The sequence below is a fragment of the Corvus hawaiiensis genome, chromosome Z, assembly GCF_020740725.1.
Source record: "Corvus hawaiiensis isolate bCorHaw1 chromosome Z, bCorHaw1.pri.cur, whole genome shotgun sequence".
Lineage (NCBI taxonomy): Eukaryota > Metazoa > Chordata > Aves > Passeriformes > Corvidae > Corvus > Corvus hawaiiensis.
Window position 1 is genome coordinate 26,210,546 of NC_063255.1, and position 23,803 is coordinate 26,234,348.

The following is a 23,803-nucleotide window of genomic DNA, read 5'->3' on the forward strand; positions in this document are numbered from 1 at the left end:
GCAGAAGGCTCTGCCCTGGAGGGCAGAGCGAAATCCTCTCTTTTGCGAGAAGATTTGTGTGCCTGGAGTCTGCTGAGGAAATACCAGAGCACAGATTCATCCCAAAGGTGGGAACAGAAGAGCTTTGGCCAATCAGCTCCAGGTGCTGTCAGTGGCAGATGGAGAAAGGGATTGCAAGTTGCACACACAAGGAAAGAGGCTGGACAAATGGACCCAAGGACACAAGAAGCAGCCAGCCTAACATAATAAGGTGGAAAAATTATATCTTCAGACAACCAGTGAATGGGCAAAGCAAAATAGTACCCACAGCACTCACAGCAGACTGACTGCCCTAAAAGAGATAACCACATTCCAAATTCAATGGAGCAAAGCTCTTTCCATTAATATTTCTGTGGTAAAGGTGTATTTTTGTGTCAGCACACAAATCAGCCTTTCATGTCCTAGGTTGTTAACTGGAACCACAGCAGCTACTTCGTGATACGTCAGTGCCAGGCACCATAGAAGAGCAGGTATGAAACACAGCCCTCAGTGTGTCCTGTGGCAGCTGGCACATCTGTTCAGTGCCTACTGGATCAGATCACAGAGGTAAAGTAAAGGAAGGAAAAGTCACAGAAATAAAAAAAAAAAAAAAAAAAAAAAGAAAGAATAAGAAATGCATGTTAGTATGTTTGGAACATACTTCCAAATAAAAGTACCAGATCTGTCATATGTGTGTACAGGTCTTTGACTTCAAAGCAAATGAGGCTCTCTTCTTAAAAACAATTACAGTTGATAAATAAATAGGATGAAGGGCTTGTACTGAGCTTCCTAACCTCTTAATTTCCTCATATACTGGCTACAGACAAGGTGATTTTATCTTGCTCTGCTATTTTGATTGTTGGTGCTTTGAAGCAAAAATAGAAACAGCAGTGTCTTAAAAGAGATCCCTTTCTTAATGGCTGATTTGTGCAAGAGGCACTTTCATGTTACCAAAGTGTGATAAGCAGTAAGAAGATTAATTTTAAAAGCTGACCTTTGAAGCACAAAGCTTCAGTCCTTGCTCAAACTTTTGTCCTTTAGGTTTGTTTTGGTGTCCCCTCCTCTTGGCATGACTTCACCTCATTGTGGCTAAGGATGTGCTGTAAAAACAGAATAATTTTTGGTTTTCCTCTCAAATATCATGAAGTAGCCTATGTTGTTGCTGTGGGCATGAAATGCAATGAAAGGTGATGCTGCAGGGTGCTGTGCTAGGTACACATTAATTAGGGACAACAGTGGAATTTACTTGATAAGATCAGGTACTTTACCTAATGATATCCACCCAGTGCAGTGTGTACATCAGATCACACTGAAATGCATCACTCCACAGCATCCTTGATCTAGCCAACAATTGCTGTTTATGTTATCTAGGATGTTACAATTCTCTTGAGAGACAAGCTGACTAAAAAAAATGAACACACATAAAGCTGTAGCCAATGCACTTGACCTGAGTTCTTGCTTTACCATAGAAAGAAATTGCACTACTTTTTTCTAGTATTATTATTATTAAAATTGGACAGTTATTCTTACCTAAGTAGCATACTAGAATACTTACAACACACATCTGGGAAGAGAGACACTGATCCTATTTTGCCCAGGTGTAGGAAAGAAATTCAGTTGTCACCTGACCAGAACTGACATGGACAGAAATGTTTCAGTTGCTTATATATTCTGCACAAAAATTCTCACTTACTTTTGTTTTGTCATATTCCTTCCCTAGTTGTCTTCCTCCTGTAGAGAAACACTTGATGCTCTAAGTTAAATGGAGAATATAGGTGTGATTTGAAGGGGCTCTCTCACTCCACTGACACCCAGAACATCCTGGCAGGCAATCTAAAAAAGAAGCAATGAAAGATTGCAGTCAGTCAGAAATCCAGGCTGGGAAGTCTCAGCAGGGATTATTAGCAATTGCCTTGCTGCCTCACTACCCAGCTGCCATAAAGATCAGGAGAAATAAAAAGCCCAGGAAATGGAGCACAGGCTCTACCGTTGGTTTTTTTCCCTTTCTCTCTCTCTCTTTTTTTTTTTTTTGCTTTGTTGGTTTTTTTTTTGTTGGCACCCCACCACCTTAATTTGCAGTCTGTGCACAGAGGATTCCTGTGTGCAAATGGTCCTGGAAACAGCGCTGTGAAGAGTTTCCTGAAAGGGAGCTTATGACCACTATCCATACTTATTTGATTGCAGTAGATGCATTTGAATTTTAAGGACAGGCTCTTCAGAATCCTGGTAAGCTCTTTACTGGTGCATTTAGAGACCAGAGAAAGAAAACAAGCTGTGTTTGAAAATATTAATTATTCAGTAGTGAAAAGTACAGACTTTGCTAAATCAATTCTAGAGAAATCTCTTGCATCTTCATGCTAGCCAATGTAGCTCTTGTCATTATATCAGGTTTTCCTTGTAGATCATGGACTAGTCACAAGTCTTGCTTAAGTCTAAACTTAAGACTTTCAAACAAAAAAATTACCTGAATGAATTAAAAATACGAACTAAGAGTGAAGTACTTGAATCTCCATGTTACATCTACTATTAGATGGAATGAAAAAAGGTTAACAAAACACCATGCAGCTACATGGAATTAAAACCTCTTCAATTCCAAATAGTGCTGCCCCTTAGAGATTTGAAGCAGTTTTAAAATAATAATTTTAAATAATAAATTTGATGCAATTTTCCTGAGAGTCTTTGTGTAGTTAAAACCTTGTAAGAGTGGTACTCAGACTTGCCAGCTAGACAGGCCATTTCTCTCATGCCAGCATCTGACCTTTAGCTCCAGAAGTGCTCACCTAAAATTTGCAGTGAGAGAGAGCAGAACAATTACTGACACTGTGCTTCTCACACAGATACAGAATTTGTTAGTGAAAAGTGCCCAGTGACCATACAAAAAAACCTTACTCCATTTTGCAAGAGAAAGTAAAAGTTTTCCAGCAGCCCCTGGGGAGAAATTCCTCCTCACTCAAATTTGGAAATCTGCTGGTTTGCCTCTTCACCTCATTCTCTTTTTTTAGCATCAGCATCTTTTTTTTAGCAAAAAGTACAGTGTTCCAGGCCATTCTTCTATGCTGCAAGACAGAGCAAGTAACTGAGAGCCAATGTATTTTAAGAGACATTTTGAAGAGCCACTAGACTTTATGTCTAAATTAAAATGTTTGTTCGTTTCTTAGAAATATTCTGTGGTCTGCAAGAGTCAGAACGTTGGAACAAGACAGGAAGGAAGTTGGATCACCAGAGCATATGCCACTAAACTGACCAAGGTACATCCATTTCTGTGAGTGTCACCAGGCTTGCAGTGTTTCTGCAGTTCCATCATCATTTAACACACTTCTGTGTTGGCTCACTCTGGTGTTCTTTTAGCTACAAACAGCCTTTTCTCATGGTTTGATCAGAGAAGTTAAAGAAGCATAGAAAAAGGGGGTGGGGGGGAGTGCCCAATACTCTCTAAAATGAACTGGACTACAGTGAGTGTGTTTCTGTCATCTTCAGATGTGTACAGCTTGGGTAAAAGAGATTACAGGAATACTATTTAATAATTCATCTGCAAGATGAATTAGCTATTGGTATGAGCCTGAAAAGTCTGGCTGTGGTTGTATGTAGGACACTCTACAGAGGGAGGCCTTGGGAAATATATGAAGGGTGGTAAGTCCTAAAGAGAACCAAAATCAAATGCACAGACCAGGATGAAAATGAGATTAAAATATTTCAGCCTTTTCAGAGAATACTAATGTACCCTAGACAGCCAAGCCAACATGAATCCATCCCCGCTGGAGCTGTGTTTTCTCTGACTATTGCTGTCTAAAGTTAAACACAATAGGCCACATATAAGCTCATTATGTCTCCAGTAAACAGCAAAGGACTTTGAACACTTTTTGTCCCCAGTGATCAAGATAGAGTCTAAAAGAAAAAAAGAGAAAGCCACTGCCACAGTATGTAATTTGGTTATCATCTATATTCAAATATTCTATTCAGAATAGCCATCAGAAATGTCTGCTGCTTCTTACAAAAGCAGAATGTAAGCAGGAAATACTTATTGATTTACTGTGTGGGGTTTTGTTCCCCTATAAATACTTAACAAGGGAAGAAAATTATTTTAGCAGTTAGTCTGTGAAGTGAACAGCAGATACCTACAAGGAGAATGTATGCATTGTGCAGCTGTCAGTACAGGAATAAGCAGGCAATTGTTATCACCTAGTATCTGTATGTAAAGGAATAGTGCTGTCACTACAGAACTCAGATTGTTTGTGGAAGAGGCACAGCCTTTACAGGTTATGTACATAGTGGCATAACATGTTATGCTAAACACATTATTCATTCCTCCTGCTGGAATGCAATCGCTTTGGATTTTTTCCTAAGGAGACCAGCCTTACAAAACTTTTTCCTATGTCTCCTTTTTATTTCTTTTCTGTCTTTTCACAGCTTCCTCCTTGTCCCTAATAAGTGTTGAACACACTTCTCAAATTTCATTGCAACTGGCTGAAGGAGGTAAGCCCCAAACATGTCTGTGCCTTGCAGAGAGGAGAGCTGAGCATGTCCACCCTGCTGAGCAGAACCTCCAGCACACCCCGAACAGAAAGCTGTTTGATTGTTGGCTGCATAATCAGCACAAGCAGCTCGAAGTCAGCTGGGTGTGCATACCCTCGTGCCCTTGCCTTCTGGTAAAAAACATGAGGCAGTGGGAGGAAAGCCAAGGAATCGGGAGGGGACATGGAACACGAGACAGGGGTAAGGCTATTTTGACAGTGATGCATAGGGCACAAATAACACAGCTCCAAAGACACCAGGCTTCTCAGTTCAGGTCTCCCAAGAGCATGAATTTCTGCCCTGCCTGCACATTGTGCAAGTATCTAAACACACCTGCCTGGCTTGTCCTGCCTCTAACACTCATGCTTATGAAAAGCAGGAGCTGTACCCAGTCTCAGGCAAAGCAAAAGGAAATATTATTCCCATTTCCCTGCACAAATGCTCAGTGCCATCAGAGCTGTTACAGTGGATGGCAGAGGGGAAAGGTGCTTTGGCAATGGAGAATACTGGGATTTGAATGGTTGGGCTGAACCTTCGCTACTTGGATAAATTCTCATCCCAAGATTTTTTTCTGATTGTAGTTTTTAAGTCCTGTCCTGTTATTGTACAAGCTGAATCATTTCATAAGTAACTATTTCTTCTGAGTTTTTCAGGTTGCAGTTATGTTACTGCACAAGCAGTGGTGTCCCCAAGTGTTCATCTCTGCTTTCCAGACCCCTCCTAGCTGTGCTGACAATGTCATTTGGTGTGGGGAACTGAAGGGATAAAGTGACCCAGCTAAGACAAAACCCACGAAAAGAAAAAGTTTATTTTTCAGCTACATCAGTGTCCCTTATGCTCATGCACAGCAGGAGACAGCACCATGGTAAGAAGGAATGAGTAGTCAGGAATGACAGGCTTCCACTGTCATTCTGTGCCACTGCCCCAAAATCACTTGAGACTCTTCCCCCTCAGTCTTCTGGGCCTAACAGAAGTTGTTTTAAAGAGATAATTGTTTAAGGATGAAAGTCAAGTGTTCCTTGAAAAGCGTGCAAGTGAGCAAAGAGGGAGCTGGGAAGACTGCACAAAAATCACACAAAATTACAATGACCTAAATATTCCCAATATTCCCAAAGAAAAGGCCTTCTGGACTTCTTTTTTTTTTTTTCTTCTTCTTTTTTTTTTTTTTTTTTTTTTTTTAATTTATTACCCCAGATTGTTCTGCTGGCTGAAACATCACCCAAAATGTAATCCTGGGCGCAGTGTGACGAGCCTTTCTGCTGATGTTGCCCAGTAGTCACTGTCCCACATGCACACTGACACAGAAGTGGAAAAAACCATTTTTTGTTTCTCACAAATTCTGTAACTCTTAACCTGGGAAGAACATAATAATGGACCTCCTAGGAATGCATAATCTTTTTCCCACCTCCAGTACTCTCACATACCCTTTTTTCTCTGCTCTGTTCCAGGATCTGCTATGTTTCCAATGCATCAACTTTTGAAGGCACGAGAGCATTTAAGCGGAAGGTACAGTATAAACCACTGTCATTAAAAGCCAAAAAAGAAGCAGAGGTCAGCAAAGAAGGATTTGGGAAAGCAAATCATCTGAAATGATGATTTCTTCTACTGTCTTTCCTCATTATCTTCAGAGTAACATGGCTGAGTAAACTGGTGGACCTTCCAGCATGCCTAACCTTTTCTGAGGAAGTCACTGCAGGAACCCAACTGCAGTGCTTGATTGTGTTGTTTATTTTCAGCATTACTGCTTCTCTGGCTTTCCCCCTTTTCGTCCTTGTTGTCTCTGCAATAAGAAGCCCTTGGTGTGGGACAGCTTTTGCCAGGAGGAAGAATAAGGATCACAGGCATGCAAAGCTGATTGCCTTTGTTCATCATGTTTATTAGAGGGAATAATAGAAATTGTGATCTTAAAATTAAAAGCATACATTGTTGCAGTGGGGATACTGCAACACGCATATATCAAACCAGGAGTCCCGTGGAAAGGAAATATATATGGACAGACAGATTCTTGATAGCTGTTTCAGAGATGTTTATTTCTCCAGCCGCATGGCCGGAGCTCTGCCCAGGAACTGTTCCAGTCACGGGACCAAGGGTCCTTCTGCCCGCGCAGGGAACACAAACCAACCAATGGGAACGAGGCTGAGCAGGGACAGGGAAGCCCGTGTCTGTGCCCTCAGGGCCCCTCTCCCAGGGCTCCATGGCAGGGGAGGGACCCCAACACCTCACCCGTTTTATTTTAATAAAAGGAGAATGAAAACAACTGGATAAACATAACAAGAACAGTTTCAAAACAAAACAAGCCACCCTCCTGAGTCTTTAAATGTCCAAACAGATTCTCTGGAACATCTTAGGGCTGACAGAAGGGAGACAGAATTCTCTGAGCATGCTTTGTGGGGAAACTGAGGCAGGAGAGGGTTTAACTTCTTCCCTCCCCCTTTTCATCCCCCACTCGGCATTGGAAAGGGATTTTTGGGGAAACAATTGGCAAAAGCATGGTTTTGTGAGGGAAACCATGGGTGAAAAAACGGATTGGGAATACACTGGGGGTAATAGGACATAGGGTAAAAGGGAAAGGTGGGATTAGGAAAGGGAAACTGTAGGGGGGGCTTACAATGGAGATACTGTCTAACATGACTACGATTTTTTGCATATATACTGCCTTTTACAGGAACACCATCAGGCCCAGTGACCTGCGATGCTTGTAACCCTTTTCTCCCTAGTACAATATTAAATTCCACCACCTCTCCATCTCCCAAGCTTGGGATCCATTTTTCAGGGTTATTCTTTTTAATAGCAGTTCTATGCACAAATATGTCTTGCTGGTTGTCATACCTTGTTATAAAACCATAATTTTGCTTAACATTATACCATTTTACTATCCCTAAGATCTTAGTTACTATGATTTTTTCCTTTTTCCGAGTGGCTGCTGTTTTCTGTCTCGCTGCGTCTTTGTTCTCTCTTTCGGTCGCTCCCGTGTTGGAATTCTCGGGGCTGCTCGTGCCTGCGCGCTCTTCCCGGGGTCGCGTTCGGGGCTGTGCGGGCCGGGCCGGGCCGTGCCGCTCAGTTCTCCGTGCGTCGCCTCCTCTGGTCGCAGCTTCGCTGCCGCTGCCGGGCGCTGCACCCACGTCTCGGCCGGGCCCCCGAGCGAGGACTCCCCCGCGCCCTGCTCCAGCGCGCGTCTCGGCTGGGCGCGGCTCCGTTCTACCGCCATCGCCGCCAGCCGCTGCCCGCGTGCCGCCTCTCTCGGTCGGGCGTTCACGGGGCTCGCTCCACCACGCGCTGCACAGGACCGGGCGGGCACCGCCGGGTCCCGCCGCTCCCCGCTCCGCCACCGACACTGCGGCTCGCGTGGCTCCGCCCGCGCGCGGGAACTGCCTCGCTGCTGCTCGCAGAGCGCTCGGTGCACGTGGCCTGGGCCGCACGGTCCCTGCGCCAGGCTTCCCTTCGCCAGGACACAGCCGACATTGCTCAACAGTCTCAGTAACTAAATAATATTCACGAAAATATTCTTCCATCGGCATATATTTTGACTCCAATATTAACTGTGTCCAAACGGTTTTCCAAAAGCCCTTGGTAAGAATTAAATCCCAAGAAACATAGAAAAAGTTCTTAAACAACCATGCCAGGAAGTGTTTCAGTTCTTTTTGAGCTTGAATCAAGCTAAAATTTACAAATCGTTGTTCAAGAATCATTTTAAGTTTAAGATAAATGTCCATATGCGGCTCTGAGAGCCAAGAGTCTTCCCACGGTTCCTCCATAGTTTAGATATGGAATAGCAAAGCAAAACCAAGAAGAGGAATCCAAAGTTTCCAGGGTTTACTCACACAAATCAGTCGCTTAGGGATCGGGGATCGTTCTGCTCACAAATCTCCACCATTTGTTGCAGTGGGGATACTGCAACACGCATATATCAAACCAGGAGTCCCGTGGAAAGGAAATATATATGGACAGACAGATTCTTGATAGCTGTTTCAGAGATGTTTATTTCTCCAGCCTCATGGCCGGAGCTCTGCCGAGGAACTGTTCCAGTCACGGGACCAAGGGTCCTTCTGCCCGCGCAGGGAACACAAACCAACCAATGGGAACGAGGCTGAGCAGGGGCAGGGAAGCCCCGTGTCTGTGCCCTCAGGGCCCCTCTCCCAGGGCTCCATGGCAGGGGAGGGACCCCAACAATACATCATGCTAGAAGCTTCTGATTACAGGACTGGGCACTAGCAAAATTGTAGTTGTGCTCAACAGAACATGGTGTTTTACTAAAACAACCTAAGGTGGTTTCTTGGTGGTTTCTTTTCCTTTCCCCACTGATTTTTCTCAGATGTAAGAGAGGTCAGAGCCTGAAATAGTTGAGCCCAAATACATGCACTTGCAATTTCTGGAGCTGCAGGCACAAAACCAAGGAGTTCCTACAATGACAGACAATAAACTTTCCCTGGAGCATCTTCCAGGTAACCAGTTAATTAGGTATTATGGTCACAGGGCTGAAGGGTATGTGTGTACAAGAACAGGGAAGTGGAACACAGAGAAAAGTGGTGAGGGGGCAGGAGGGAGGGGGAATGAACCGGTCAGAGGCAGTCTTGGGGCAATTTGATAAAAACTGTAAATACTGAACAGCCTGATAAAATTTTTTGTGTAGCTAATGAGCCTCCCCACTTCGGCCAATACATCTGTGAAGGTTTCGCTGCAGGCTGAGACAGTGAAAGCTTTTTGTTTCCACCTGTCACGGGTGAGACGCACATAAAGAACCTGCTGGTGACTCTTGACTCTTTCTGCTCGAGTTTGCGGGGCACTGGTGATCCTCCCCTCCCGGGAGTGAGGCGAGAGGTCCGAAGCATCCAGCAGGTCCCAGCGGGGAGGGCAGCGACCCAGAGGCGCGGGAGCTGGCAGGGACACCCGGCAGAGGTGACACCCGGCAGAGGGAACACCCGGCAGAGGGGACACGCGGCAGAAGTGACACCCGGCAGAGGTGACACCCGGCAGAGGGAACACCCGGCAGAGGGGACACGCGGCAGAAGTGACACCCCGCAGTGGTGACACCGGGAAGAGGTGACACCCGGCAGAAATGACACCCACTAGAGGTGACACCCGGCAGTGATGACACCGGGAAGAGGTGACACCCGGTAGAAGTGACACCCCTGGCTGGGGATGGGCTGGGGGAGCTGCGCTGCCCCTGCGGTTGTCCCGCCGCTCCCGGATGGAGCAGGAATGAGGAGCTCCGGCTGCGCAGCCGCCTCCGCCCCGGGCGTCCTCCCGAGGCTCGGGATTTACTCCTGAACCTGCTTCCAGGGGCCGGTGCCCTCCCCCGTGTACGGTGACCCCCTCCGGCCATCTCCCCTTCCCCTCGTTCCTTGAGCATCCCTGTGCTGGCGGAGTCACATGTTTGGTCTTTGATGCCTTTAACCCCACCCTCAGCACCCGAGAGGGAGGAGAGAAATTCGCGGAACAGAAGTCAGCCACACACCGAGAGCAGGATCCCCGCGGGAGCGGAGCTGCGTGCGGGGCTGCCCAGCGGATCGGGTAAATCTCCCGCTCGGATCGGGTAAATCTCCCGCTCGATCGGGCTGTCCCGGGGGCATGCTTCCCCTTCCCCTGCACCGAGGCTGGGGGAGCACGAAAAGGGGGGCCACGAAGTTGTGGCTGATGAGCAGCCACAACTGCTCCTCAGGGCTGGGCTCGGCTGCTGTGGCTGCGGCAGCCGAGCCAGCAGGGAAGTGGAAACCCTCCAGGGATCGAGGCGATGTTTCTGTGCTTGCTCCGGGGATGTGCCTGTACGTGGTGATGAGCTGGAGGACAAATGGCCGGAGCCTGGCCGGGCCTCAAGAAACGGCCCTTCCCTGAGGGAAGATAAGTGGAACTCTTAAGGGAACGGGGAAAAGCCAGCCAGCTTCTGTCCTGTGCTTGGTGCCACCCAAAGGAGCCCCCGCCCGAGGTAGAAGCGTGGCCAGAATCTCTCTGGTCTGAAGTCCGGGCAAGGAGCTGAGGACTGGGCACACTGAAATGCCATCTGTGCCTGCTGTCCTGCAGGGAGGGCAGAGAGTGGAGGTGGGATCAGCTTTTCTTATCTAACGCCCTCTCCTCTTTGACTATCACACTGAGGTAACTGCTGTTAATCCCAGTGCTTTACGGGTCACCTTGTGCTACCTGGCAGCTCTCCCGAAGGGCACGAGGAGCACCTAAGAAACCCAATGGCCGAAGTTGCTGATGTTACAATCAAAGGCTGTTGAGGAGATCTGCAGTTGTGCTGCGATGCAGCAGTACACGAAACTATGCTGATGTACACTACAGGTTCCTGGGCTGGCTTCTCTCCTGCGGTCGCTGAGAAAATCATTTATGTACAACCATAAATTTAAAGGCAACCATGAAGGCACATCAGGTTCAGCAAGCATTTGCAAGCACAAAAGCCAGGAGAAACACCCTCCTGCACATGTGAAATTTGCTGCTTTCTTGTCTGTCCAACAAGGGCATTACTAATTATACCACAGATTATTTTTCAGCTCCTGCATTTACCTCCTGTTCTCCCCTTGGGGCTCAAGCAGACCACCAGTATCCCCCAGAACCAGGGCATGCCATTCACCACGCCCTCCTGTGCAGGATAAATGCTCTGGTTCATCCGGTGCCAGGGGGAGGGGTGGAAGCAGGTGTATTCCTCAGGCAGAAGTGGTGAATAGAGAGAAGTCAGTAGTTTAACAATAGTAGAGTCTCTTCAAAGAGGAATGCTTTTTATCAGCATGACTAAACATTTTTCTTTCAAACAGAGGTTTGAATCACAGTACTCTGGTTGTTGCCTTGTACAGTTTTCCATTTTGATTGTTACATAGACCTGTCCCAACTGGAAATTTACAGCCTTGTCATCAACAGCCTTTGTTCACAATTCTTCTATTTCCTCATTCCTGTGCTTTATTCTCCACAGTCATAAACAAACAACAGTAAAGCTACAACATCTGCAGTGTTAGCAGCCATCACCACATCTGTTTCCTTTTCTGTCCATCTCCCCCATAGATCCTTCCCATGTCATTGTGAAGATAACAAAAGAGATTTATTAATGATTCTATGATCAAGTGATATTTAATCAATTATTTAATGTAAATAAATTGCAAATGGTGATTAAGGAATAACTGAATGATAACAGTGTTTAACAATGATTTAACAATAATTAATAATTAAGCTGTAATGAAATGGTAATTGAACCATGTTTTAGTTGATGATCTCAACAACGATTTAAACCATTATTAGACTCTGCTACTTACTCCACTTCTAAACCTAAAGCTATAGCTGGATATATAAATGTCATGAACATATAATATACATTTAGGTTTAATGCAAAATGCGTTACCTCACTATAGACATCGGGTGCTGGGTAAGGGGATCTCAGCCTCCAGGAGTGTCCTTGAGCAATGTCCCTGCTCACGGGGAGATCTCCGCCAGGCCATACAGGAGAGCTCTGTGGGCTCACAGGGGCCACAGGAATCTCCAGCCCACGGTGACCGAGTTGTAGCCAACACTTCTTTGGTGAAGGTGCAGGGGTGCAGCTGTAGCAGCTCCAGTTTTGTCTAATCCCAGCTCGGGCTGGTACCTTTAGCTCCTGTGAGGCATGGCCTAGACACCTGAATTCCTGGAAAGACAGGCCTGGCACAGTCACAGAATGGGTCAGCGTGGAAGGCACCACAGTGGGTCATCTGGTCCCACCTCCCTGCTTCCGCAGGGTCATTCCAGGGCCCATTGCACAGGATTGTGTCCAGGTTCTGGAATATCTCCAGTGAGGGGGACTCCACAGCCTGTCTGGGCAGTCTGTTCAGTGCTTGGTCACTGCACGGGAGAGAAGTTCTTCCTCATCTTCAGGTGGAGCTTCCCAGGCATCAGTTCCTGCCTGATCCTCTTGTCCCACTGCTGGGCCCCACATGGGTCCATCCCCCGACCTCTCCCTGCAGACACTGACAGACATGGATCAGGTCCCCTCTCAGCCATCTCCTCTCGAGGCTGAGCAGCCCCAGTTCCCTCAGCCGTTCCTCATAGGAGAGATGCTCCAATCCCTTCACCATCTTCTGGAGCAGGTAGTTTTTTTGCCAACCTTTCCAGTCCAAGGGAAGGGCGTTTGAAATCTGGCAAACCAACAAATGGTTGCAGGACTGGTGCCACAGCCAGGGGTCCAGCTTGGACCAGAGGATGTACTTGGAGAAACCTGTTGGGACTGCTGGGGTTCTTCTCACACAGAGGAGTAATTTCAGTGACAGGCTTGCCAAGTTGGTGAGGGCCTTAATTTAAAGTTGCTGGAGGAGGAGAACTTCAGCCCATCCCAATCCTTTGAGCTAGCAAGAGATGCCCAGAAGATGGGGAGGGATCACAGGTCAGCAGGAGACCTGAATGGCAGCACAAAGGAATTCCAGCCACTCCAGCCACTACTTTGCCTTCATCAGAGTGCAACATACCTGCCTCTGTGTAAAGGCATGGGGAATGAACAGGGGGAGCTGGAGTCGCAGGCACACCTGCAGGGCTGCCAACTTCTTGGCATCATGGCAATGTGCTGGGCTGGCTCCTGTGACTGGAGTGGTGGAATGGAAGGATACGGAATCTTTAGCAAGGGCAGGTGGGGGAGATGAGGAGGGGTCACCCTCTATGTCAGTGACCAGCTGGAGTGAATGCAGCTCTGCCCAGGGATGGATGAGGGGCTGTCCAAGAGATGATGGGTCAGGATTAAGAGAGGATAGGGACAGGTGACTTTATTGCGGGGGTCTGCTACAGGCCACCCCACCAGGAGGACCGAGTGGATGGGTCCCTCTACAGACAGATAGGAGCAACCTCGTGATCACAAGCCCTGGTTCTCTTGGGGCACCTCAACCACCTGCCACACCTACCAAAATCACAGGCAGCTCCTCACAAAATTCATTGCCTTAAGTCTCTGTGTTTAGCTATTACCTTGCAGAACTCTTCTCCAGGCTGCTCTCCACTCCCACTTCATGTGATCTACCTGACTGCTTGGTAGCAACAGAGGGAGCATTGCTTTCCCGTGGGATTGCCCTGCAGGGAGGCAGCCAGGTGAAATGGGCTCTGTTCAAGTTCATGTGGCAGAGGAAAATTAATACACATGAGAAACAGGACAGAAGTTGGGGAAGTAACTAATTAATACATATTGAGTTCACAGCCTCTTTCACTGGTGGCAGTCTTATCCTCTTAGTTCGAATAAAATGGGGAAAGTATCATTCAGCTGCCACATCCATGTCCCTCCTTTCTTAATTCCGTAGCTTTCAAACTGTGCCTCGTGGATTTCTAGGGATTTATGAACAACCTGTAAAAGTTAACAACAGTCCAATGAGAATAGCCATCCAGATTATCACTAAATTGACATTCAAGGTTTAATTCTGCAGTTTCTGGTGTTACCTAACTGAACAAGGTTACACCCTGCAATAGTGCTCTTTACTCTACTATTGGAATTTACTCTTCCAATAGTGCTTAAATTCCATCTCCTTGGACAGAAAAGGTCTGCATGTTCACTGACAGGCCCTGAGGAATGGCAGATCAAAACAGACAGCAGTGCCTTCAATTTCTATCTCATGCACCACATAACTTTTGCAAAGGGCCAGGTCCTCTGCCCCTCTCTAGCCACTTCTCCCACACTTCAAGCTGTCATTAATCTGTTAACTGCAGCAGTGTTACACCTTTAGTACACAGATCATAAGAAACAAAAGTTCTAAGGGAGCTGAGGGATTAAGTGCAGCATCCCTGATCTTTGCCTGGCTTATTTTATCTGATAAGATGATAGATGGCACTCATCATCTACAAACAACATAATGACAATTGCTTTCAGCAGTGCTTGAGGTGAGAGATATATTTGGTACCTGCCAGTAAAATACAAAGAACAACTACTGGTCTCTTACCATTAAGGTTCCTCTGAATAAAAAAAGCAGCCTGCAAAGCTTTTTTATTGACACAACTGGTGGGGACCCCAGAAGGGACTTCTACATTAGTAGAGCAGGGCCCATTAGAACCCTATAGAGCATTCATCGATCGCCTGACACAAGCCTTGGAAAGGCAGTGTGAGGATGATGGAGCCCGAGCACTTCGCAACCTTGCATATGCAAATGCCAGTGAAGAAGGTAGAAAAGTCATTCGAAGTCTACCTGAACAGGAGCCTACCCTACCACAAATGATAGAAGCCTGCAGCAAAATTGGCAGCCCTCAACAAATAGCTACCATACAAGCAACTACCTTGGGAAAGTCACTTGAAAAAGCTCTCCAAAGTCAGTCAGAAGTAACAGACCAAAGATTTGCAAAAACCCTTGATGCCTCAGTTTAACAATTCAGCAGAGCAGTAAGTTAAGCAAGAGGAGATGGGCAAAATTTAGCAGCACAGCTCTTGCTGGGATGGTTTGTGTTTTCTAGAGAGCCCCACTCCCAGTTTGGCACCGAAGTGCAGTGGTCAGATCCGTGGATGCTTGGCTTCTACTGGACACTGCTGTTGTCAAGGCGGGCCCGACACATTGCAGAAATATTATCTGGCACCTGACCTACTAAAAGCTGTCTGAAAACAAGAGGAATTGCAGATGAGAAAAGCTGGCCATCTGGCCCAGTAATAGGGATCAGCTCTTGGCAGAGACCTCAGGTTTCCGAATTTGAGGATATCTGTACGTTCCTTGTCAGCGTGTATGTTACAGGAGGAGATCTCTATGGCTCCTTGGGAAGCCTCCATCGGCTTCCTCAGATTCGAGCAGGATGTTTGTCACAGTATGACAAAGGCCTTGTCTCTGCAGAGAGGGTTCATCAGCAGAGGAGCTGGTCCTGAGCTGGCAGCTCATCTGCATGGTGTTAGGCTGGGACATAGAAAAGCTTTTCACACAAAGGTTTCAGCTTGGGGTGCTGCTATAGGATCAACACACAAGTGAAAGGTACCACTCATGTGAGCACCATTACTCCCACCACTGCTGTGGCCCAGCCGGGGACTGTGACAGCCCATGACATTTTCCAAGAGCCTGCCTTTGTTTCCCAGAGATGATTCTATGCCTCTGACCACATGAACTTCATCCAGCTGTTTTTATGTTAGGAAAGAAATGGCTTTTCCCACTGACCTGGAAGATCTGAAGATAGGCAAAAAGGAATCATTTAATATTGTAATAGTACAGGAACACTTGTGTCCTTATCTCATGGAGCAGGAAGTAGAAGGCAGATGCTCTCTCTTACATTAGCTATCCAGGAACCTAAAATTTTTCAGTTTTGAAACATGCAGGAAACTTTGTTCCAGGAACACCTCTCTGTGGAGAGGGGTTTGGAACAGACAGAAAATCAGCTTTCTCTCTTAAAGCACAAGCACAGCAGACAGTGCTCTGCACCCCAAAGAGTACATTACTAATTCTTCTACTCTTCCTCAGTGTGCGAAGAGGTGACTTTTCCTGAACAGTGTAATTCACCCAAGTAATTAGGGGACTGATGAAGATGTGATACAGATTTGGAATCAGGTGTTTCTGGAAGGAATCTTCATCATGAGTATCTAAGAAAAAAAACAAGCCAAACCTACAGCTTTACATCACCACAGCTTCTAGTTGTGTTTAAGCAATAGCTCAGTTCTACATAGAGTATGTATAAATCTGCCCTCCACTGCAAGAATTTATATGGTTGCAAAGTAGTTACTATTCAGTTTAATAAAGTGGGGGTTTTAAAGGCACTATAAAATCCAAATCTGATTCTTGCTTTTCTCATCATACTTCATTTTTTTTTTTTCTGTCTGAAATGCCACTTACCTGAAGGACAAACAAGATGATTTTCCCCCTAGGAAGGGAAAAAAGTTAAAATGATAGTACAAACAGCTTCTGAAGAACAGAGTCTCTTACCTGAAGTCAGAACCATCCTAATGGCTAGAAAACAGCCTGAGCAGAAACTCTGGATTCAAATCCTGCAGATAAGAGCAAGCTTCACCTCTGTAGAAGAAAATTTTTACCTATATCTTGAACTATCAGGTTCCCAGTGATACAGACAAAAGGTGGGAAGGAGGTCAGTCTGTTCCCTCTCTTCTAGATTCTTCAGCTTGTTTTTTACATTAACGACAGTATTTGACCTACTTTGATACATTCATGACCATTTTTAGCCTCTGTGGTTATTTCACTGCCCACTGAAAACGGCCTCTTCCTCTGCAAATAGAGTGACAGAGTGTGGCTGTCAATGTGAGAGTGAACATCTCAGGCAGCAGAGGAAGATGTGAAGAGAAGCAGTAGTGTCTGTGTGTGATCACTGTTTCCTTGAGGCTCCCTGAGTTGCAGAGCCAGAATAAGAGCTCTAAGATCTTGAATTCTGTTACTCGTGAAGTGAAGCTGGGGTTAAGTCATAACGTTTGGAACTACGACACAGTGACCTGCATGGGTGCCTTCCAGTCCTGTGTGCTTTTCCAGGGGAAGCTGGAGCCAGGAGGTACCTCCAGAGAGGGTGGTGCCCACATGCACCTCACCGACCCTGCCCTGAGCCGGGAGCTGGGACACCAGCAGGTGGAGCCCCCGCACCACTTTCCAAGCACTGTCAGCCTTTGGGACTCAGTGCGAGTCCACCTGCAGGGACGTGGGACATGACCCTTGAACAACACGGGTTGCAGAAGGGCAAGACGTCAAGTGAGGACTTGTTTGATTCATCTCATGAGGTTGTGGCCCTCCCAGCTCTGCTGGCCAGCGGGGAGGACAGGACACTTGGTTTTTTCCTCTTCAGTAGACAATGGTGTGAGGGAAGGAGGCCTCTCCTTGGGTGAGCATTATCATCACAGAATCACAGGATGGTTTGGGTTGGAAGGGACCTTAAAGACCAGCTAGTTCCAACCTCCCTGCCAGATGCCACTTACTAGACCAGGTTACTCCAAGAATTATTAATGAAGAAATGCTCAAAGAATTATTATTAGTGCTTTCATGTATATCCCAAGAGCTCACTGCCAGCTCATAGGTTTTGTAGCTCAGAGCTTCAGCATAGCTGGCAGAGGAAAGTAAACTTCTTTACTCCCTGAGAACTAAAGCACCTTCTGGTTTTCTCATCTCCTTTTCCCCACTGTGGTCCTCACTTTCAAGTTTGGAGGCTGGCTCAGATACAGTGCCCACAATGATGCTCGTATCAAGACAAGGCTCAACAGCATGAGCTGTAGAATATGATTCTGCATTTTTGTGTTCTCTTAATGCTTGTGACAGGTTAGCTGGAAAGCCCAAGATTTTGTATGAATAAATGCATTTAAATGCCAGATCTTTGCATCTGATGGATTTCAGGTCTTCACATCGTGAATCCTCAGCTGAAGTGGATCTAGCAGCTGAAGTGCAGCCATCACCTTTAAGGCCTTTACAAGGTTCACTGATGCAATTCAATGCAGTGTTTGTGAAACGGGATTGTGTAACCAGAAAGAAAAAGAAAGCTATAAGGGAAGAAACTGAAGATTCTAATTCATCAGCCTGTAAATCTGTTCTCTGTTTAATTACTCTAAATCTTGTCTTGAGCCCTAAGAAAGCACAACACTGATGCCACTGTCTCTCTGAGGATGGTTTGAGATCTCACAGCATGAACTGCCTGTTCTCTAACAAATATTTGGAATAACTCTGGTATCTTTTGCATCAATCTTGTTAAAAGGCGTTTCACAGACGGTTGTCACATTCCCATATGGAAATGGGAATAAGTTCTCCTAATGGTAAAAACAGCAAATCTGTGACCACTGTAAAGAAAGCAGTTTTGAAGTATCCCCAGAGCCAGACCCTGCTCTGTGTCCTCAAAATCTTTTCTTGTACAAGATCCATTTTTCCGAGACAGAGGAGGAAAGCCATGATTTTTTTCCATCCACCCAACTTTGCTTAGGCTTCAGATGACAGTGTAGAAAAGGACAAAGAATAACATTTTGGTCTGGAACCACCATTTGATGATCAGAACTTGATGAAGGCAGAAGGTTAAGAATTGGAGAAACTGTGCACTGAACACCCAGTGCACATTCAGTTACCTCAGTGAGGGGAACATGAGTAACTCAGTTCTTAGGGAGAGGGAATAGGAAACTAAAGGGAAAATGAAACAGCAGATTTAAAAGTGAGACTACTGACATAAGAGAATTCATCTGAACAGTCTAACTGCCCAGATTTTGGGTAAACTTCTGTCACCCAGGCTGTGAGGTGTTCAGGGTAGCCAGAGAAGCAGATATGGCAAAATCTAACTTTTGTGGAAGTGAGTATTTGCTTAAAGTGAATGTGTACACAAAAAATATTACATATTTATATGAATACTTCAGTTTAAAATTCAAGGCATATACTTCCAAATTGCATACTTTTACATAAGAAATATGAGTCAATGGCTAAATTACAACATGTTAATGTTGCTGTGCCCATGTATTTCACAGGGTCTAGCAAGGACAAGACATCGGAGAGAAAAAGACAGACACACACATTACCCTTAGCATACACAGGCCCTCAGTGAAGTAAATTGGTGTCTTTGTTATCTGGCTTCAGGCTCTGGGGAAGAGTGTGGAAAAACACACATTTGCAAGTGTGTGAGCAGCAGGAGGGAAGCACGTGTGACTCCAAAGAGGTAAAAGTTTGTCTCTCAAATATGTGCTAGACTAAGATACAAGAGATCTGGCTTTGCTTCTTGGCTGTGATCTAAACATTGCTATGGCACTGTGACCAGACAGTGGTACCTGAGTTCTGTGCCTTAAAAAGAAAGGGATTTCCACACATCCTGCATCCACCTGGCCTGTTGTTACGTTTGAAGCACAGTAACAAACACACAAAGTCCTTTCCAACTCAGATCAGAGCTCCTACTTGCTGAAAAGGCCTTAGGGGCACTTTACTGGAAACTAAATTTGTCTCATCTATTCTCAGCCTCCCAGGACTTTTCTGTGATGCCTCCACCCCAAGGGACTCCACAGGGGCCTTGTATTTTAGCTTACTCAGTGACTAGCCCCCCGCTTTCAATTTTCTCTGTCAGTAGCTATTTCAGTAACCATCCTTTTTCCTTCCGTTCTAGGCTTGGACAACTTGTGCAGGTTTGGCAGCAATGGCCCCAGTGATACCCTGCAGTCCAGGGCGAAGGATGCATTGGAAGTGAAGGATTGAAGGCATGAAGGATGCAGGAGTGCCCTCCTTCTGCAGGAGTTATGTTACCCCAAGCCTGGCAGCTCTGGGGGAAGTGGTGCCGTTGGTCCAGCCCTTTCATCCATCTTCTCACCCTGACTGTGGTGACTTTTGGTGTGCTGGCACCTTTGATCTGCCACCGGCTCCTCCACTCTTACTTCTACCTGCGGCGCTGGCACCTGAACCCCATGAGCCAGGAGTTCCTGGAGCAGAACCAGCAGGAGGGCCAGGATGCCCTCCGTTACTTCGAGAAGATGCAGATGCCAAACGCCTCCGAGGCCTCTGGCAGTGACGCCTTCCAGCCCTTGCTGCTGATCACCATTATCACTGTGCAGAGGCGGAATGATTTCCACTACGTCTTGCAAGTGGTCTCCCACTTCCACCGCCTCCTCCAGAAATGTGGTGCGCGTTGCCAGAGCCACCGCATGCTCCTCTGTAACGTGGAGTCAGACCCCAGCAGCCATCAGGATGTCAGGCTGCTGAGCAGCTTCTTTCCTATGGTCAGTCGTGACAGAGCTGGAGAGAACCCTGACCCCAGCCTGAACCAGTTCGAGAAGGAGAAGCAGGACTACGTCTTCTGCCTCGAGCAGTCGCTGTTGGTGTACAACCCAGAGTACATCCTCCTCGTGGAAGATGATGCCGTGCCAGAGGAGGAGATATTTTCTGTCTTGCAGCACCTCTTCTCGGCCCGGTTCTCCAAGCCCTACCTCAGAGACGCTCTCTACTTCAAGCTGTACCATCCCGAGAGGCTCCAGCGCTACTTCAACCCCGAGCCCATGAGGATCCTGGAATGGCTGGGCCTGGGCATGTTCCTGGGGCCGGTGCTGACCTGTGCATACTGCCGGGCCGCGGGGCGGGCGGGCCCCAGCTGGTGCCTGGTGGCGTTCTTCGCCCTCTACAGCATGGCCCTGTCGGAGCTGGTGGGGCGGCACTACGGGCTGGAGCTGCGCCGCCTGCACCCCGCGCTCTACAACGTGGTGCCGGCCAGCGAGTGCTGCACGCCCGCCATGCTCTTCCCCGCCGCCTCCGCCCGCCGGGCCTCGGGCTACCTGCGGGGGCTGCGCTGCCGCCAGGGCTTCGCCAAGGACACGGCCCTCTACTCGCTGCTGCGGGGCAAGGGCGAGAACGCCTTCGTGGTGGAGCCGAACCTGGTGCGGCACGTCGGAATGTACTCCAGCCTCCGACTGAACAGCAACCCGAAACTGCTGTGAGCTGCTCCTGCCGTGCCACACAGAAACCGCCCAGGGCACTTGCCACGGGGCAGAGGGACAGCGTGCAAACTCGGGCTCTGTGCTGCTTGCACTGGGCATCCTGTGCCTCCGTGTGGACAAAGAATAACTCTCTCTAAAAGTACAAGTTTTCTTAAAAAATCAACTTGTGTACATAGAGACCCTGTTCAGTATGAACTTGGAACTAATCACCGTGCACCACCTGGGAGGGGAGTGGAGGATTCCAGGGAAGGTGGAAGATTCCAGCTGTGGATTGCTCACTCTCCCTAACCATTCCCAAAGAAAAGCTCTCACACCAATATGCACCGCTTTCCTGCCTACTCTGCTGAACAATGGTTACAAAAATCCTTGCCTTGGGAAAGCAGAAATGTTGGACAAAGTGAATGTTTCAAATTTAAGCTGATGAGGAGGAGAAAGCCTTATTTCCCTATCCTTACCTAAGGTCTGATCTCTGACCTGTCTCTGTTCCAAAGCTGTGGTTTTGAGCAGACCCTTCAAAAGCAGAAGTGGTTTGCAGGAACTTTCCCACAAATTCTGCCTATACACTTCAAGTTTATGAAGCCTCTTTAGTTACTGTCTCCCTGTCTGCACCTCCACCATTCCCACTTCTTTTGCTTGGACCAGAGGCTCTTAAAAACAAAACCTTTGCTGCTTCCTCTGAGGGTAGGAATAGGAAAACAGAGTCACAGCCACCGGTGTCACACAGACGGGTCACAAACACACATTTTCATTGATAAATGACACACATTGTACACAACGATTGCTGTGTTGGGGGGGATCATCACTCGTTGTAGTGGACCCATTAAAAGAGGTCTTATCAGCCACTGATTGAACTTAGGCATTCAACATGAATTTACCGTGACTTCCTCTCAGCACAGAGGCAAAGGAAAGATTAGATCAGGTGCTGCTGTCATGCAGGATCCTTGTTCATTCTGGAGCTGTAATCCACAGCTCAGCCGGAGTGGTTCATTCACTGCTCCTGCATAAAGCAAAATACCTGGGGGAAACAAAGACAGCTGTTCAAAAGAAAAAGCAGCAATAGCACAGCACATCAAGGGGTCGCTCTGACAGTGACCTGTTGTGACCATGTGTCCTGGTTGTTAAGCATCTGGGATAGGTAATTTGCACTAGGGCTGTGGGCACAGTTAAATATAAAAGCATGCAGATGACAAGAGATCTCATACTGAATGAAAACAGGCAAAAATTGGCCCAAGCCCACCTTGGCTTTAGTGGGCTTTGAATCAAATTCAAAATCATTCTGATTCAAATTCTTATAAGTACATGTGGAGTTTGATTGAACTATTTTTAAAACCATATTCCCTGCTTTGGAATGGACCAAGTACAATATTTTTTGTTGAGTTTAGTCAGTGGGAGTTGTTCGGGCTTTTCATTTTGTTGACGGAAAGGCTGTGCTTTGAATTTTCTTCTCCCAGCTCTCTCCCAGGTGATTTATGCCTTAAGCTCTTAACAAGTCTGATTACAGTTGTGAAATACATAAAACTCCTGAGAGATGAAACCAAAGAAAATGGCAATCCTCCCTCTGTCAGCAGAGTGGATATTGGTTACACGAAGGCACAGTGCAGACTAGATGAGAAACAGCATCACAGTGGTGCTTTGCTCTCCAGTAGTCAGCTGGGCACTTCCAGAACATCTCTGGAAACTAGAGTGAGTAAAAACTGCTTGTGGGTTCCATGCCATTCCAAAGGTGAGGCCTTAGGCCTCCTGGCAGAGGACACCAGAAAAATGGCACAGGCAAAACCACATTTTGTTCCCAGCTGCTGAAAGCCCTGGAGATACCAGGGCAGTCACACAGTGGCAGGTGGGCAAATCTCTCCTCTGGCTTCCCTGCAGTAGGGTTTGGGTGTCAGCATTTGAGTGTCACTGTGTATTTGTTCCACCAAGTGCCTGCACCTACAACTGGTTTCTGTATCTTCAGCTGTGAATGTTTCAGTGCAAGTGCTTGCTCTTCTCTCTTTTCTATCTTTGTACTGTACAAATACAGGACAGTGCCCTGTTCTTTCATGACGGTCTATTCATATTCCTTCCTGCAAAGAAAACCTCTCAGCCATGTACAATAAATGGGACAGGGAATGGAAAAAGAAGAGGGGAAAAGAAAGAAACCTCAGATAAGAGACCAACTAACTATATCCAGTTAATAAATGCTTTGATGTGGGAAATGATTTATCCACTTGTCTCAAAGTTATTCTCTTGTTTGTCCAGTAGTACTTTATTTGTCATCCCAGAAGTCCAGGGGAGGTCAGTAATTTCACTGAACCTCGTAGCTGAAAATTAAGAACACAAATTTGAGGCACCCCTTCTAAACTAGAAGACAATTTTCATGGCATAACAGATGAGAGAATTTGACTGTGAGACCAATGTGCAGAGGGCTCAGGGCTTGAACTTGCCAGTGTGAGAGTTTCAGATAAACCAGTTGAGAACAAACTCCTTTGTGCAAGAAGCAGGTTAATAAATTCTTTATGTCCTTCCGGGACAGTTTTCTTAGGTGCACAACTCACCTTCACAACAGAGGCACTGCTTCACTGAGCCTGCAGGGAGCTGTTCTGAGTTACTCAGGTACTTGCACAGTGCCCACCGTGCCAACGGGGCATCCCAGGAAAGTCTCCTGCTGCTGCTGCTGCCTCTGACCTTCCACAAAGCAGATTGAGTCTTGTTTCTCTTTCCTGTGCTGCATGTTAGACTAGAAATTACAAGTCAGAGAAGTGCACATCACCCTCAGAACACAGAATGGGAGGCTACTGTGAATTCTTAATTCCTGTTGGATTTTGTTCCACAGTTCAGGCTCAAAATGCAGTTTCAAACACTCAAAAGCCTTTTCCCTCTCTTTTCTCCCAAGGGAGTGGAGCTGAGTTGCCCCATCTCAGACTATGAAGTTCAAAGCATGGCATTAGCCCCTTGAAATGTGGCCTTAAGAGCTTGGTTTCTTTCACTTTAAAACAAACTCAGTGACTATTTTGGAAACAAACAGTA

General features: G+C 46.7%; 1 protein-coding gene and 2 long non-coding RNA genes across 7 annotated transcripts; 2 read left to right on the top strand and 1 right to left on the bottom strand.

Moving 5' to 3' along the window:
• Window positions 1–356: 356 nt before the first annotated feature.
• LOC125319497 lies at window positions 357–1,999 on the bottom strand. Its single transcript, XR_007200764.1, has 3 exons — window positions 1,712–1,999; window positions 1,013–1,118; window positions 357–564 (listed from the first exon to the last, which is right to left on the bottom strand). It is a non-coding gene; the product is annotated as an uncharacterized LOC125319497 (long non-coding RNA).
• A 116-nt stretch (window positions 2,000–2,115) lies between these two features.
• Window positions 2,116–6,446, top strand: LOC125319501. Of its 2 annotated transcripts, XR_007200768.1 has the most exons (5): window positions 2,116–2,244; window positions 3,177–3,266; window positions 4,426–4,491; window positions 5,979–6,036; window positions 6,267–6,446. It is a non-coding gene; the product is annotated as an uncharacterized LOC125319501 (long non-coding RNA). The 2 variants fall into 2 exon arrangements; XR_007200769.1 differs by having other exon boundaries at window positions 5,979–6,446.
• Window positions 6,447–9,675: 3,229 nt separating this feature from the next.
• Window positions 9,676–22,995, top strand: PGAP4 (post-GPI attachment to proteins GalNAc transferase 4). 4 transcript variants are annotated; one of them, XM_048290705.1, is made up of 3 exons: window positions 9,676–10,063; window positions 18,963–19,041; window positions 19,480–22,995. In XM_048290705.1, exon 3 carries the CDS (start codon window positions 19,580–19,582, stop codon window positions 20,795–20,797), a length of 1,218 nt encoding a protein of 405 aa, XP_048146662.1. In that variant the 5' UTR covers window positions 9,676–10,063; window positions 18,963–19,041; window positions 19,480–19,579; the 3' UTR covers window positions 20,798–22,995. The 4 variants fall into 4 exon arrangements, with proteins under 4 accessions (XP_048146662.1, XP_048146663.1, XP_048146661.1 ...); XM_048290706.1 differs by having other exon boundaries at window positions 9,676–10,041; XM_048290704.1 differs by lacking the exon at window positions 18,963–19,041.
• The last annotated feature ends 808 nt before the right edge of the window (window positions 22,996–23,803 follow it).